The following is a 17,838-nucleotide window of genomic DNA, read 5'->3' on the forward strand; positions in this document are numbered from 1 at the left end:
TCATCCCAGGTCTGGAAATCTAGCTTCACCCATCAGTCCTGTTAACCTTAATAACTCTTCTACCTCCTAGTTTATTCCTATCCATTTCTGCTCAAATCGCAACAGACAGTTCATCTTGTTTTACTACAATTTGAATGATTAAAGCAAACAGAATTATACATCAAAATGTATTTACTGTAACTGTCACCTCAGCTTTCTATTGTAAGTTTCTTATGGTCAAAGACTGCATCATACACACTAAAATCTGTCAGCCTGGGCAACATAGCAAGACTTTGTCTCTACAAAAATTAAAGAGTTAGCCGGGCATGTTGGTTCATGCCTGTAGTTCTAGCTACTGGGAAGGCTGAGGCAGGAGGATTGCTTGAGCCCAGGAGTTCGAGGTTGCAGTGAGCTGTGAGTGTGCCCCTGCACTCCAGCCTAGATGACAGTGAGGTCTCAACTCTAATAAAAAATTAATTAATAAAATAAAAATTTGTTAAAGTACCTAAAATAGTGTCAGATATTTATTTGGTAACTCAGTAAACACTTGTTGACTCACATGGAGATTGGGCAAGCTAACACATAAAGCCAAAGCCAATAATACAGTGGTTCTTCTGGGAGTAAGTATTCACTTTTTCTTTTTTTTTTTTAAACATACCTTGGCAGGTAATTGGATTGTATCCATGAGTATCTGCCTAACTTCATGTAACCCACCAATCTTGTCCCAACCCAGGTCTCTAGGTTTATGTAGGTTGACACTTCGCAAAGACGCAGGAATAAATCCATGGAGAGCCTTTTCGAAGTCCAATGTTGTTAAAACTAATTCTGTTTAAAAATAAACAAAATTTCTTTTAGTAGTTATATTTCACTATATGAATTTTCAAAATATGCCATCATTTTAGCTGGAAACACTAATTTTCTACTCAAATAACTGCTTATTCAAATACTACAATGGAATATATTTAATTCTTGTCTTACTACAATTACATTTCTCCACAATAGAAAGAAGATTCCAAGTTCAGGTTTTAATAGTAAAACATACTTTCTCTGGTGGATATACTCTGACGAGAGAGTCGAGAATGTATGGCTCGATCCACAAGTACCGTAAAATCTCTAGCCACAAACCCTCCAGTTTCTTTAGCTACATGCTGCAGGTCAAGATCGGTGAACTTGTTTATATCACAGTCCAGTTTATTTTTTATTACATTACACAGAATTTCACATCTTTGTTCCTAAAGAAAAGCACAAAATTCAAATTTCCAATTTTATTCAACTGTATATTTTAGAACGTATATTTGGAGAAAATCAGGTTGACAAATCTATAGTGACGGAAAGCACATTGGTAGTTGTCTGGGGATGCAGCGGGGGAGGGATGGGTAGTAAAAGGGCTAGGAGGCTTCTGGAGTGATGAAAATGTTTGTTTCCTTAATTGTGGTGATGGTTTCATGGCATCTACGTATGTTAAAACTGATCAAATTGTACACGTTATGTGAATTTGTTGTACTTAAATTATATCTCAATAAGGTTGTAAAAAAATCACATTAATAAATGATTGTCATTTCTTTCTCCAATAAGAAGCATTTTTAGTAATACATGGTTCCTTTAATAATTTTTTTGGGATTCCTATAAAACTTATTTCTAAAAACATATTCAGTGACCAATATCTCAAATACCATTCTATTATCCTTAATAATAGATATAATACCTTTGTTCTTCAATAGTAGTTAACTAGCACAGGGTCTGAATATTTAGGGTAGATGCTAGGTGAAATTTTTTAAGAATTTAAAATATGTTTGCCAGTCCTGGAACATACTTCTTTCAGCTCAGTGCCACTAAAACCCTCATGAGTTCCCAAAGGGGACTAAGTGCCATTATGTGATGGTGGAAAAAAAAAAAGTTTAATTAATGAAGTGTTTAAAAGCCATCTATCTATTTCTCTCTGTTCTTTCTCATTCAAAGAAATACCATTTTCAAAAAAGTCATTTTCTTGGAAAGTGCATACTAACATTTCAGGTGGCTATAAATTATAATTTATGCCTCTAGCACAACATGCACCAAATGTTGACTTACATATCCTTAAGATCATTAATAGGAGCATAAGTTTAAAGCCACAAATTACTAATAAAATTGAAAAAAAATTTCTAGAAAAGGGACATAATTCAATAATCCTTACAAATAGTGTATTACCTGATTAGGAGGCTGAATGTGTTGGATGCACTGAAATATGTGAACTCCTTGAGCAGAAGCAAGTAAAGGATGTAGAGATTGTTGAGACTGACTTGTGGCAATCAGTGCAACCAAACTTCCCATGGAGATTAACTCTTTTATCATATCATTCAAAGCTGGAATTAAGCAATATAGTGTAAAAGCTTAGGAAAAATAAACATGAAATTTAAAAATTATACATTCATTAAAAATAATGATACTCTAAGGTTGACCTTTAAGGTGGAATATGTATGGTATCACTCTTTTCATGTCTTTAAGAAATGAATCCATCTAGTTATTCCCTGATTTATCTATCAAGGACCTAATAAATCTAATGGAGGCATAAGAGGTACTGCAAACTCAGACCATATACTCAGAGCAATGTCTAATGAGGTTCCCTACTCATGGATCTTATGAAATAAATGAACGAATGATAAAAATTTGTCTCTGAAATAAATATTCTAGAAGGGTGATAAATTTCCATACTGTATTTTGTTTGTTAAAATACAGCTCATATTCCTATGACTTCCAGAACAATCTCTTCCTACCCCAGGTCTTGTAAGGTTTCATATGAGAAGGTCAGAACTGAAATCGGCATTAATAATGTACATCTGAGTCCTGTCCTGACCTAGAAATTTGCAGCACTCCCTTAAACTCTGGACTAATAGATCTAGTATAAGAACAGTAACAGATCGAGTGTAAGATTAGTAACACCAGTCCTATAGATGCTATAGATTTCAAAATTTGAGATTAATACACTAGGTAATATAATCCAAGCCACTCTTGGTTGCATTTTATATCTATTTCAGTTCTTAAGAACCTTGAAGCAAGTCAATGCTGCCAAACCCTCCAATCTCACCTCCCTAGCACTCCTCTCCTTGCAGTCTAAGCTCCAGTCAACAGGGTATTCCCCAAAGTATCATTACTTCCTATACCTCTGTGCTTTTGCTTGTAGACCACGCTTCCTTTGCTTCTTTATTAGCATGAAATTGGTTCACGCTAATTTCTACTCTTCCATCAAAACTCAGCTCAGTTATCAACTCCTCTAAAAAGCTTTCCCTGATAACTCTTTATCCCACATCAACCCCAGTATAGGTTATATGCTCCTACACTACTCTGTGTATACTTCTCGCACAGTGTATTCTGTCACCTCCTTGTTGGTCACTCTGGTCAAATTAATCTCTCTGAATTTCCATTTATTGACCTGTAAAGCCCAGGGAATATCTTCATGCAGAATACAAAGCAATCCAAGAAAGCTAAGAAAGGATTGGCTACTCATACACAGTAGCCATCATTATTAGTATTGTTCTGTACTAACACTGTTCACCCTTCTTTTTCTCCTAGACTTTGAGAATACAGACTGCGCACAAGCATTTGTCAAATATTTGTCAAATGAACAAAAGAGTAAATCTGTAAATTAAACAGTAAGTAAAGGAGAATGAAAAACCCTAAAGGACTAAGCATGCAGTTGCAGAATTTTCATACTGTTTTTACTCTACCAATTTTGCTAATACAGTCTATAGGACAACTGTAGAATGCTATCGGGGGCCTTAAACACAACACTTAACATAACACATATATTATTCTCTGAAGAGATTAGATTTATTGTTAAGACTAAAAATGCTGACTGACAAAAGAACAAGACCTTAAGCCAGTGGTGGATGCATTTACCATGAGCAAGCCGCTGGCTCTGCACCGCATCAGGACTGTGCTCATGTTCTGGGACAGCAGGCAGTCCAGCAATGTGGTCAAGGTCATCCAGCAGAACAACAGATGGCTGCATCCACACTGCTTCTGAGAAAGCCACCTCTAGGGTTTTTTGTATGTTTTCAAGCCTTTTTCCTTAATACAGAAGATATGAAATGGTTTCAATATTATTTCAGTGCTGGGAAAGTTCAGGTTGTCCTTTTGGAAGCATTAGAAAAGCTCAATACTGATTTAACTATAAAAATTTGATCTATATTTTATTAATATACCAATCACAAAACTTGTTCATCATTAACATGGTTTAATTAATACAGTCTCAAAGGGTGCAGTAAAGTATCAAATTTTATAAAACTCAGAAAAGGAGGCCAGGTGCAGTGGCTTATGCTGGAATCCCAGCACTTTGGGAGGCCAAGGTGGGTAGATCACTTTGAGCTCAGGAGTTTGAGACCAGCCTGGCCAACATGGTGAAACCCCATCTCTACTGAAAATACAAAAATTAGCCAGGTGTGGGTGGCATGTACCTGTAGTCCCAATTACTCGGGAGGTTGAGGCACGAGAATTGCTTGAACCTGGGAGATGGAGGCTATAGTGAGCCGAGATCACACCACTGCACTCCAGCCTGGGCGACAGAGCAAGACTGTCTCAAAAAAGAAAAAAAAAGAAAAAAGAAAAAAAGAAAAGAAATATGCTACTATAATTTCTGTATGCGTGTATTCATTTATACCCAGTTTCACCCCATTGAAAATTTTAGATGGCCTACAACAAAATAAAAAAAGTAGGATGTGGGAAAACATAAGTGAGAGTAAGGGATCAAGATTCGTGTAAAATCAAATGCAAATGCATCTGCCTAGAGATCCTGGAGTTGCTATATTTGAATCACAAATTTGGCTTCAAACTTCCTGGTGAGTTACAAAGTTTAAATTTACAAAGAACAGGAAACACACATGTTCATGATTAGTTGGAACTATATGATAGAGGTACCCAAGGGGGAAAAATTGACTGTTCAAAGTAAAAAAAAAAAAATTTTTAATTGAATAGATAATAATGTAAATGTTAAGGACTTTAAAAGTACAAAAGTGTTCTATGGTAAACTGTAATTCTCCTCATTGCTGTCCACAGCCTCCTACTTTCTCTCTCCTGAAGCAACCATTCTCCCAGTTTCCCATAGCAATTCACAGATCATTTATACCGATTAGAGTATATTCTAAGTACTAATTTTTCAGAGTGGTGTCAGTGAGCACTTCCAGGAATGTGGTCTACAAAGAGTTCTGGCTAGAAAAAAAAATAGGCCTCCATCAAATATGGAGAGTTTTAGAAATTTTATCAAAAACATTAGAAAGCCAAAGACTTAAAATTTCTAAGAAATTTCAATGAATAAATGATGAACAGAAAAGTTAAAGACTAGATGATAGGTGTATTTATTAGATTGATAGCATTAATTATAACATTCCTGTCTTTCTAATGAAAAAGGGATTTATGTAGAGTGTTACCATATTCATACCTCGTAAAGCTTTACAGTCAACTCTCTCCACATGGGCATCCAGTTTGTCAAATGCTTCTTTACAGATTGCTTTGGCTAAAGTTGATTTTCCACTTCCCTAGAAAATAATTGCTTTATAAGAATTCCCAGTATATTCAGTCACAGAAATAGTTTCTGTCGTTATGGCAACCACCAAGATTCAGCCTCAGTTTTATACAGTCTCTTCCAAAAAAATAAAAGAAGAAGAGGGAATACTTCCCAACTCATTTTATGAGGCCAGATTTACACTGATAGCAAAACCAGACAAAGACAATACAAAAACAGAAAACTGCAAACTAATCACTTTCAAACTTAAATGGACAAAAGCTCAGCAGAACATTAGCAGATAAAACTCAGCAATGTAGAAAGAATGATACACCACAACTACATGGTATTTATCACAGGTATGCAAGGCTGGTTCAACATTTGTAAGTTACTCAACCCTATCAGCACCTTATAGCCTAAAAAAGAAAAACCATACAATTGTATCAACTGACACAGAAAAAGGGCATGGAGAACATCACTCTTATTCGTCATCACTCCCCCAACACCTAAAAGCAGACACACAGAAATATTAGTGAATAAATGAATGCTTTCCATATGTCGTATAAACCCTATATAATACCTGGTCAAAACCCAAAGAAAGGTAAATGAAAAGGTATTAAATGTTACAGAAAAAAGAACACACCTTAACCACTTACCTTTCCTCCTGTGAGTAAAAGAGCTCCATTCCTAAGTCCTGCAACAAGAGACATCAGCTGCCGAGACAAAGGGCGTCCCAGGAGGCTATGAGTGATGTGCTCCAAGGAGGATACGCCTAAGGAATTCACTCCTCTGTAAAAGATATACGTGGTTACATGATAAAAGACTGAAGCAGGATAAAATTTAGCTATAAAAAATGCTGAATTTTGCCTTCCCAGTATAGTTAATTAATTTTATTTTATATCTTGTTTTTTTTTGAGAAAGGGGCTTGCTGGGTCATCCAGGCTGGAGTGCAGTGGCGTGAACCCAGCTTTCTGCAGCCTCAAACTCCCTGGCAAAGGTGATTCTCCTGCCTCAGCCTCCCGAGGAGCTGGGACTTCAGGCATGTAACACCACACCCAGCTGATTGGTTTTTTTGTGTGTGCATTTGTTGTAGAGACGGGGTTTTGCCATGTTGCCCAGGCTAGTCTCCAACTCCTGGGCTCAAGGGATCCATCTGCCTTTGCCCCACAAAGTGCTGGGATTATAGACATGAGCCACCATGCTCAGACTAGTTAATAAATTTTAAAAGACTAAAATCTTAGAAATTGTCCCCTACTTGAGAGAAAGTATACTGATTAATGTCGAAACTGAATCCAAGCTTTTTTTTTTTTTTTGAGACGGAGTCTTGCTCTGTTGCCCAGGCTGGAGTACAGTGGCATGATCTCAGCTCACCGCAACCTCCGCCTCCCAGGTTCAACCAATTCTCCTGCCTCAGCCTCCCAAGTAGCTGGGATTACAGCTGCCCTCCACCACACCTGGCTAATTTCTGTACTTTTAGTAGAGACAGGGTTTCACCATGTTGGTCAGGCTGGTCTCAAACTCCTGACCTCAGGTGATCCACCCACCTTGGCCTCCCAAAGTGCTGGGATTACAGGTGTGAGCCCGGCCTCCAAGCTTTTAAAATTAGTTTTATTACTTTAAAAATGTGCAGTTACTAAAAGTTTTGCCCTAATAGAACTCCTTAAGGAATCTTCACACACACACAAAAACACCTCTAACCTTCAAATGATTTAATTTAGTAATCAACATAACCATAAATGGGTGCTTTTGAAGTACTGAGGATAACAAAAACTTATTTCCTCTTAAATATTACCTATGAAATCCAGTATCAATCTGTAGATTACATTATACAAACACGAACTTTAAACTACTTCTAGACTGTGACTGCCTGCCACTTTATATGATCACATAAGAGTCTGAAGAGATTTTACTTTATGCAGGACCCAGCACTTTGGAAGGCTGAGGCAGGCGGATCACTTGAGACCAGCCTGGCCAACGTGGTGAAGCCTCATCTCCACTAAAAATACAAAAAATTAGGCAGGTGTGGTGGCGCATGCTTGTAATCCCAACTACTTAGGAGGCTGATGCGGAAGCATTGCTTGAACCCGGGAGGCGGAGGTTGCAATGAGCTGAGATTGCATCATTGCACTCCAGCCTGGGTGACAAAGTAAAAGTCCATCTCAAAAAAAAAAAGAGATTTTATTTTATATTAATAAACACTGTGCTATATTTAAACATTTTGCCTTTATGGTTTAATGCTTTTACTAAAACATTTACAGATTATACCATTCTAGGAAATCAAATCACTACTACTACATCTACCAAAGCTTCTGTGAAGACTTCTAAGAGGTAATGCTTATAAGAGATTCTCATATTATATAAGAAATATGGAAATTAAGAGGAGTTTTAAAAATATTTTTTATATTTTAATCTAGCCCTACTGAATCAAAAGAGGAATTTTTTAAATATTTGTTTTAAAAGTTGAGAAAAACACAAATAATCCAAATTATTACAGTAATACAAGACAGTGAAGGAATAACTTAATTTGAAATATTTTTAAACATTTAACTAATGTTTTTGGCTTTAACTTTTAAAATGTATTTATTTGTTCTAAGAATTATTGTTTTATTCAAGCATATATGATCCAGGTGATATCTAGTTGCTTTCTTCTCATCGATCAATTCTCGAAGTAAAATTTCTAATAAGCTTCAGACTTCTAGTTATTGAAGAAGACAAGGTTATCCCCTACCACCAGGGATGGATAAAAACATAAAAATAAAGAAAAAAAAAAAAGAAGACAAGGCAAATTTAAGCTAGGCGTGAAGATAGAGACAATCCTTGAAAAAATATCTACTAATCATTAGTAAGATCACTTATTGATATTAACATCTACTTTAATATTTACATCGAAAACTCTGCCAGATATAATATTAAAATACGTCTCTAAACATGCTAGTTTGGCCATAACTTCTTACCCCAAAGAGCTCAGCTTTAAAAAAGGAAGAATAAAGTCAATTTCCTCACTGTTTTCTTCTTTTACCATAGGATCTAGAAGGACCTATAGTTGCAAGGAAAAATCAGTTTTACATTTCAAAGTATGTCTTTTGCACGTTTTTCTCGGGTCTCAGAAAACTAAATTGCTGATTCTGTTATACCAGAGAGAATAGATAAATTATGCATGCAAGATCATTATTTAATCACCCTTGACAATAACAATGTACCCATCCAGGGAACATAAATATTTATGGTCAACAAGCAGAAAGAATGTTATTGCCTTAATACATTTTACAGATATATTTTTATTATAATTTTGATTTGTGTCACAATTATCCTTTCACAATTCTTACATTTGTATCTTCTCCAAATGGTATTCCTTCAATAATATTTCAAAAATAAAGAAACAATGTCTAGTTCCAAAACACTGAAATTCTAAATAACTAGAGTATCTTCAGCTTTATAATGACAAAAATGAATGTCATAATCAAAAAATAATATTGTAAAAAGACCACTCTTGGCTGGGCGTGGTGGCTCACACTTTTGGAGGCCAAGGAGGGCAGATCACTTGAGGTCAGGAGTTCAAGACCAGCCTGGCCAACATGGTGTGAAACCTTGTCTCTACTAAAAATACAAAAAATAGCAGGGCATGGTGGCATTTGCCTATAATCCTAGCTACTAGGGAAGCTGAGGCAGGAGAATCACTTGAACCCGGGCGGTGGAGGTTGCAGTGAGCCGAGATGGTGCCACTGCACTCCAGCCTGGGTGACAGAGCGAGACTCTGTCTCAAAAAAAAAGACCACTCTTAAAATGCTTCTAGAAGAGCTGGGCACAGTGGCTCACACTTGTAATCCCACCACTTTGGGTGGGCAAGGCAGAACAATTGTTTGAACCCAGCAGTTCAAGACAAGTCTGGGCAACATGGTGAAACCCTATCTCTACAAAACATACAAAAATTAGCCAGGCATTATGGCATGTGCCTGTGATCCCAGCTACTTGGGATGCTGAGGTGGGAGGATCACCTGAGCCTGGGAGGTTAAGGCTGCAGTGAGCCATGATCGTGCCACTGCATTCCAGCCTGGGCAACAAAGCGAGACACTGTCTTTAAAAAAAAAAAAAAAAAAAAAAAAAAACTTATGGAAACAAAGAAAAGTGATCTGATAATATTTCTGAAGAGTTGCAAATTTAAGAACTGTCAAAATGTGATGGGTTGTACAGTAAAATTGCATGTAAAAATAGGAATTTTAAAAAATCAAAACCCTTAAAACTACGTTTTCATTTGTTTCAATCCTAGAAGAATTTTAAATCATGATCCATTTACCAGTTAACACGATCAACTCTATTCTTGGAACTTAACTGTGCTAAGGCATTCATTTTTAAATTTAGGGTAAGTCAATAATTTTTACAGATACTTTAAAGAGATTACAGAATAAAATAAAATATTTTAAATCAAGTTATTCCTTACTCCTACCTGGTTTTTAATACACTTCACAATGCAAGATGTTACAAGGAAATTCATACTTTATTATCGATCATATGTAACAAATAGTATTTTATTAAATATTCAATAATATGCTATTACTTGTATTGTAGTCTTCTGCAGCAAACTGGGACTCAACAGAAAAATATTTTTATCTTTTTCTTTTTCCCAAGAATGAACTATGCTCAGAGAAAATTCCTTCAGCCCTATTAAAAAGAAAGTAATAAATGCAGAGTTAGTATTGAAACACAGATGAAATAATTTAAGATTTTCAGTGTCAAATTTATTTAAGTTAAAGGCTTTTCTTTTTTTTTTTGCAACAGGGTCTCGCTCTGTTGCCCAGGCTGGAGTGCAGTGGCATGAACACGGACCTCCTGGGCTCAAGTGATCCTTCCGCCTCAGCCTCCCAAGTAGCTGGGACTACAGGCATACACCACCACGCCTGGCTAATTTTTGTATTTTTTTGTATAGATGGGGTTGCGCCATGTTGGCAGGCTGCTCTCGACTGCCTGGCCTCAAGTGATCCACCTGCCTCGGCCTCCCAAAGTGCTGGGATTACAGGCGTGAGCCACTGCACTCAGCCAAATATATTTTTCAATACATAAAATCTACTGTTTAATTATCAAAATTACATTTCACTATTCACATACTGTTCACATGTATGACAGGTTGCAAGAACAATTAAAAATGTACCACTATTTAAATAGAAAAAAAAGTCAAAATAACAAATGTACTCACCATCTTTAGTTTCCAGCTTAATAAATTCTTCCTCTGATATTACCAAAGGAAGCATGGTGGTAGTAGACTGCTGTAGCCATGAATAAAACACAATTTTTATGTCTTCTTCACTTACGTCTTTAGGCTGCCAAAAAAGGCATAGTAATGAATTATCCTCATAACTGAACTTAACACCCTTATTTTAACATCTTATCTTCCTAACAAAGTGTAAGCCTTACCAAACAAATCCAATGAAGGATGTTCATATTCTATAGGCACAGGTTTGGGATTTGACATTACAGTTAGCACAATGAGTGCAGTGTAGCCTGAAGAAACATCTGTTAGGTGGAAAAGTTTTAAATGCTCATTTTCTCTAAGCCCAGTGATACACCTACCATAATTTGGCTCACTCAGTAACCACTCCAACCCCATTCTCCCTTTCCTCCCTCTACTATAAAGACAGGAAAACAAATTCCTTTTTCTTTGAGACAGAATCTCACTGTATCGCCCAGACTGGAGTGCAATGGTGCAGTCTCCACTCATTGCAACCTCTGCCTCCCAGGTTCAAGCGATTCTCTTGCCTCAGGCTCCCAAGTAGCTGGGATTACAGGCATTGCCAGCTAATTTTTGTATTTTTAGTAGACATGGGGTTTCACCATGTTGGCCAGGCTGCTCTCAAACTCCTGGTCTCAGGTGATCTGCCTGCCTTGGCCTCCCAAAGTGCTGGAATTACTGGTATGAGCCGCCATGTCTGGCCTAATAATCTATTTTAAAAAATTTGTTTTGAGATATTGCGTAGGCTACAGTGCAGTGGCACAATCATAGCTTACTGCAGTGTTGAACTCCTGGGCTCAAGATATCCTCCCACCTCAGTCAGCCTCCTGAGTACCTAGGACTACAGGCATGTGCCACCACATGTGTCTAATTTTTATTTTTACTTTTTTTGAGATAGAGTCTCGTTCTGTCACCCAGGCTGGAGTGCAGTGGTGAGATCTAGGCTCACTGTAACTTCCACCTCCTCAGTTCATGTGATTCTCCTGCTTCAGCCTCCTGAGTAGCTGAGATTACAGGATTAGCACCTCACCCGGCTAATTTTTGTATTTTTAGTAGAGATGGGGTTTTACCATGTTGGCCAGGCTGCTCTCCAACTCCCGACCTCAAGTGATCCACCCATCTCAGCCTCCCAAACTGCTGGGATTACAGGTGTGAGCTACCACGCCTGGCTTAATTTTTTTTTTACATTTTTTTGTAGAGATGGGGTCTTGCTATGTTGCCCAGGCTGTTCTCAAACTCTTGGCCTCAAGCAATCCTCCCACCTCAGCTTCCCAAAGTGCTAGGATTACAGGTGTGAGCCACTGGACCCAAACTACAAAGATCTTTAAGTTCAATATCTCATTTCCTGACTCTACCAGTATCCGAAGAATTAACTGAGTAGAAAAGTAAAACAGTCTAGCACTCTTTTAGGCTACAATATTAATACTGAAACAACATGGGACAATTTTTTTAAATTACAACCGTGTGGCAAAATTAGCAACCTCTTAAGAAAGCAAAAAATATTCATATTTGCATTGGCAAATGTACATATTTGTGTTATAATTTATTAAAGATTTCTCAGCTTCTCAAAAAGTTAAACATAATTCCTAGGTATATCCCAAAGGAGCTGAAAAGAGGAACTCAAACAGATATTTGTACACCAGTGTTCACTGTAGCATTATTCACAGCAGCCAAAAATGTGGAAACAACCCAAGTGTCCATCAGCAGATGAATGGATAAACAAATATGGTATATGCATTCAATGGAATAGTATTCAGCCATGAAAAGGAATGATGTTCTGATACATACAACACAGATGAGTCTTGAAAACATTATGTTAAATGAAATAAGTCAGATACATAAGACAAATGCATACTTCCACTTATATATGAAATATCTAGAATAAGTAAATTCATAGAGACACAATATACATTAGAGATTACCAGGGACTGGGGAAAGGAGTAGATGGGGAATTATTGTTTAATGGGTACCAAGTTTCTGTTTGGGGTGATGGAAAAGTTCTGGATATAGATAGTGATGATGGTTGTACAATATTATGAATGTAATTAATGTATCTGAATTATACACGTAAAAATGGCTAACATGGCATATTTTATATTATATATAGTTTAACATAATAAAAAAAGACTTGTATCAAAAAGGAATACAACATTCTTATTACTTAGCTAAAGCAATTAGAAATCTTACAAAACATGTAAAAGAATTTTGATGTAACATATATATTTGAACTCACTAAATTCTCTCTAGGTTGTAACTTTAGAGATCTTGGAATTTTAGGGGTAACTTCCACTGGAGTTATCCTGACTACGGCATGCATTTCTATATTTAGTCTCTTCCTCAGGTCATCTGGAATCTGAAATTTAAAAATAAACAAAAATATAAATATATTCAAAGCTTAAGAAATATTTCATAGCATAAATATTGATATATTAGCTTCTATGAATTTAGGTGAAATAACAGAAGCTATCATAATAACTCATAGTTGTCTCAGTCCATGCAGGCTGCTATATCAAAATATCTTAAACTGGGTGGCTAACAAATGACAGAAACTTATTTCTCACAGTTCTCTTTTATAACAGCACTAATCCCATTCATGAAGGCTTCACCTTCATGACCTAATCACTTCCCAAAGACCACACCTCCTAATACCATCACCTTGGGAGTTGGGATTTAAACATATGAATCTGAGGACACAAACATTCAGATATCAACAGTGTAACCAGATGGATATTCAGATATTGTCATACCATGAACATTTCAATCTTCTCCCTACATTTCTTTCCTTTTCTTTACATAATCTTTAGAATTAGAGCTTTAAATGAATGTATTTGACTGTACCCACCAAACCCATCTTTTAAACTATGGTACATTTACATTCAAATTAAATGTTATTTCTAATCTTGGAGAAGCCTTTATTTGTGAAAGTTGACAACCAGTGAAGAAGCTGGAATGGCCAAAACTAATCACAGATGATCTGCCTGATTGTCTGATTAAATGATTAAATCCAGACAGAAACTTAATCTAAAAAGCAAAGAGTAAAATTTCTCCCACCCCCTAACGAAAATGTTCTAAACTTACATTGTGGTGATGGTTGTACAACTAGCATAAATATACTAAAAATGACTGAATTGTACACTTTAAATTTTATCTCAGCTGGGCGCAGTGGCTCACGCCTGTAATTCCAGCACTTTGGGAGGCTGAGGTGGGCGGATCACAAGGTCAGGAGTTTGAGACCAGCATGGCCAACATGGTGAAACCTCGTCTCTACTAAAACTACAAAAATTAGCCGGGCGTGGTGGTGGTAGCCTGTATCCCAGCTACTTGGGAGGCTGAGGCAGGAGAATCACTTGAACCTGGAAGGCGGGGCTTGAAGTGAGTGGAGATCATGCCACCACTCCAGCCTGGGCGACAGAGTGAGACTCCATCTCAAAAAAACAAACAAACAAAAAACAAACATATATATATATATATATCTCAATAATGATGTTAAAAATTTCTCTCAACTTCTCAAATATAAGCACTGAAAGACATAAAGATGACTTTATTAACTTCTAAAGAGCATGTGCAGACATATTAATGGTAGACAAAAGCATAAATAAAAACTCTTAAGGTACATATTCTGACTTAAAAAGAATTTAACAATCAAGTTTCCTGTTTTTGTTTTTTTAAATCACCATGCTTCACAGGGTAATAAAGGTTCAAGTGAACATGAATTTGTTAGTTGTATCACCAAGTGATCAATTTTGATCTCTCAAGCCAAGTCCATTTTAGTATCTGATTTCACCTACTGTGACTTCTCATTGTCCATGGCTCTTCAACCTTTAGTGAACTGGGAAGGGCTGAGTCCTTACTGCTATCTTAATCACAGGACTTTACCATCAGCACTTCTCCCTGTTCTCACCATATAATTTCAAGGAAATAAAAGGATATTCCCATCTAATGACAGAACCAGCTAAATCATAAGCTCAGTGTTAGACATTTTGAATTTGAGAATGCAGTGGGATCCCTGAACGGACAGTTTAAAGCTAACAGAAAATAATGATCTGAGGCCAGGCACAGTGGCTCATGCCTGTAATCCCAGCACTTTGGGAGACTGAGGCAGGTGGATCACTTGAGACCAGGAGTTCAAGACCAGCCTGGCCAACACGGTGAAACCTCGTCCCTACTAAAAATACAAAAATTAGCCAGGAGTGGTGGCGCACACTCGTAGTCCCAGCTACTCCGGAGGCTGAGGCAGGAGAATCACTTGAACCTGGGAGGTGGAGGTTGCAGTGAGTGGAGATGATGCCACTGTACTCCAGCCTGGGCAACAAAGCAAGCCTCTGACTCGAAAAGAAAAGAAAAGAAAAGAAAAGAGGAAGAGGAAGAGGAAGGGGAGGGGAGGGGAGGGGAGGGGAGGGGAGGGGAGGGAAGGGAAGGGAAGGGAAGGGAAGGGAAGGGAAGGGAAGGGATAGAATGGTCTGGAGCTTTAGAAAATGATGTAGGCTGGCCAGGAGCAGTGGCTCAAGCCTGTAATCCCAGCACTTTGGGAGGCCGAGGCAGGCAGATCACCTGAGGTCAGGAGTTCGAGACCAGCCTGGCTAACAGTGAAACCCTGTTTCTACTAAAAATACAAAAAATTAGTCAGGCATGGTGGTGCATGCCTGTAGTCCCAGCTACTCGGGAGGCTGAGGCAGGAGAACCGCTTGAACCCGGAAGGCAGAGGTTGCAGTGAGCCAGATCACGCCACTGCACTCCAGCTTGGGCAACAAGAATGAAACTCCATTTAAGAAAAAAAAAAGAAAAGAAAATGATGTAGGCCAAAGAGATTAATGCTTTGCCAGTTATTTGCATAAAGGTCACAGGTAAAACTGTTGGAGAAAAAAAAAAATCTACAAAAGGAGACAACCTTCCCTTTCTATTTTATTCCTTTTCCTAACAGGTTCCTCTCTTTATCACTATGAAGTCTTACTTTGCAGTGGTTCAAATTTAGGTTCAAATAAATGGACTAGTGACTTACGTCATATAAAGGTAGCATTAATATTTGTGGCCAGGATGAGGGGCTGGAACACTAGTTGCCATGTCTACTTCCTCTCTGTTATACACAAATTAAAGAGCAGACACCAGCAGGGTAAGCAGCTTCTGGATGCATTCCAACCCAGGTGCCACCACATGCAGCAGGAAGGTTACCTCATGCCATGGATTTCTCCCTATACTGGCCCTTTTCCCTAAGTATTAACAAGATGCTTTCGGTAACTGGGGAACAAATCTGCAAGCATTAAAGGTGGGAGGCTTTGTAGGGCACTCCATGCTGATGAACCCCCAAGTCAATCTGCCTAGGTTTGAATCGACACTTACTAACTATGCAATCTCAGGCAAGTAATTTTGACCTCTCTGGGCCTGAACCTACCTAAGCTTGTACCTATTCAAGCTTACTTGGCCAGAAAATACACTATCTTTATCCATACAAGGACTTTACTGCAAAGAGTAAATGTGTCCCCCAAAGCTTTAGGCACTGTGTTTCTTTTTAATTGATTTTCAACTTATATATGAAATACTATTCTAATTCATAATTTGGGAATGTTTAAGCCACATAAAATTTCTCCCAAGTTATAAAATTTATACTAACCCAGACTTTCCCAAGATGGAGAACTTCTACATTTTTGGTGTATTTGATGGCATTCTTCAATTCTTCAAGTCCATTCCAGACTACTTGTAGCACACAGGCCTTCTCATCTTCTTCACTATGATCTGACCTAGTTTTTTTTTGATCTAGTGGCTCTGACATCTGCTTCTCTTTTTCAGGTGATAAGACATTTTGTTTTGTTTTACTTTGCTGTTGCTTTGGAGAAAGTAGCTTAACTAGCTTTCCATATGTCACAGTAAAGCTGGGCTCTACATCAAAATATTCCTGGTCCCAAGGAAATACATGAATGGCACAGTGTTTATGAAAAACAGAGGTTGCTGACGCATTATATATACTAGGAGGTTGAGATTTGCATACTCTGAAAATATTGTTTAGAGGAACAACCTTTGACTGCATATTTTTGAACGCATTGATTTCAGTTAAACCCCACGATGTCTCTTGTTTCTTCTCAGATCGAAAGGAAAAAATGTTTCCTATCATAGTCCATAAACTTGCTACTGATGATGAGTCAACTGGAATCTCTGACTCGTTTTCATTAGATTCAGTGATTCCCACAGCATTTGACTGAAGTTGCTTGGTTTGAAGTTCTTTCATTATGCCTTTCTGGTCTCTTCCATAACTAGGAAGTTTTTTATATTCAGCATCAGCTTTTGAAAATGTATTCTCTTTGGTTTGGCGTGTCTTTGGCTGAATAAGGAGTTTGGTGTCAGTTTCCAGCCTTCCATAAGAGGCAGTTGGTATTAGTGCAACTGTGTAGAAAATAAAGCTTATTAGTGCACATTCATTTCTACTTTGGACTCAATGCTATAGTGTAGAATATGACAGCAAATATTACAATAGCACCTACCAATTTGGATAAATATGTACGTTTGTTGATCAACCCAAACAGGAAAAATGGCTTTTGGAAAAACTATTCGAATTTGATCTAGAAGATGCTGTTCAAGGGAAACAGTATGCAGCTCCTAGAACCAATAGACAAAAAGATCAACTCACTTTACATTTTGTCCATTCCATGTCTAGTAGGAAAAATCTCAATTCATTTTTAAAAAAGAAATTTCAATGTGCATATTTAATATATACAACATGATGTTATGAGCTACATATAGATAGTAAAATGGTTACTATAGTGAAGTAAATTAACATATACATCATCTCACAGTTACCCACTTTTTTGTTTTTGTGGTAAGAGTAGTTAAAATCTCATTTAACATGAATCCCCAATACAATTTTATTACCTATAGTCGTCAGGTTGTACATTAGATCTCTATCAATTTATTCTTTTTTTTTTTTATTTGAGACAAGGTCTCACTCTGTTGTCCAAATTAGAGTACAATGGCATGATCTTGACTCACTGCAGCCTTGGCTTTCTGGGCTCAAGCAATCCTCCTGCCTCAGCCTCCCAAGCAGCTGGGACTAAAGGCACGCACTATCATGCCCAGCTAATTTTTGTATTTTCAGTAGAGACGGGGTTTCACCATGTTGCCCAGCCTGGTCTTGAACTCCTGGTCTCAAGCAATCCACCTGCCTTGGCCT

The 17,838-nt window shown here is 37.5% G+C and overlaps 1 protein-coding gene across 6 annotated transcripts in view; it reads right to left on the bottom strand.

The window, feature by feature from the left end:
- The window catches only part of PEX1 (peroxisomal biogenesis factor 1), a 39,959-nt gene that overhangs the window by 15,043 nt on the left and 7,078 nt on the right, over nucleotides 1–17,838 (bottom strand). For all 6 annotated transcript variants that reach the window (XR_004433154.1, XR_004433153.1, XM_033193740.1 and 3 more), the window contains exons 4-15: nucleotides 17,153–17,267; nucleotides 16,288–17,054; nucleotides 12,913–13,032; nucleotides 10,647–10,770; nucleotides 10,011–10,114; nucleotides 8,410–8,492; nucleotides 6,112–6,244; nucleotides 5,393–5,489; nucleotides 3,856–4,026; nucleotides 2,167–2,321; nucleotides 1,022–1,211; nucleotides 638–804 (exon numbers count right to left, since the gene is read on the bottom strand). Coding sequence is in view for 4 of the 6 variants with exons in the window: in XM_033193740.1 (XP_033049631.1) it covers nucleotides 638–804; nucleotides 1,022–1,211; nucleotides 2,167–2,321; nucleotides 3,856–4,026; nucleotides 5,393–5,489; nucleotides 6,112–6,244; nucleotides 8,410–8,492; nucleotides 10,011–10,114; nucleotides 10,647–10,770; nucleotides 12,913–13,032; nucleotides 16,288–17,054; nucleotides 17,153–17,267 (2,226 nt within the window). In the remaining 2 variants the exon portion in view is untranslated. The remainder of the gene's footprint in view (nucleotides 1–637; nucleotides 805–1,021; nucleotides 1,212–2,166; nucleotides 2,322–3,855; nucleotides 4,027–5,392; nucleotides 5,490–6,111; nucleotides 6,245–8,409; nucleotides 8,493–10,010; nucleotides 10,115–10,646; nucleotides 10,771–12,912; nucleotides 13,033–16,287; nucleotides 17,055–17,152; nucleotides 17,268–17,838) is intronic.

This window comes from Trachypithecus francoisi, unplaced genomic scaffold, assembly GCF_009764315.1.
Source record: "Trachypithecus francoisi isolate TF-2019V2 unplaced genomic scaffold, Tfra_2.0 Lachesis_group4, whole genome shotgun sequence".
Classification (NCBI taxonomy): Eukaryota; Metazoa; Chordata; class Mammalia; order Primates; family Cercopithecidae; genus Trachypithecus; species Trachypithecus francoisi.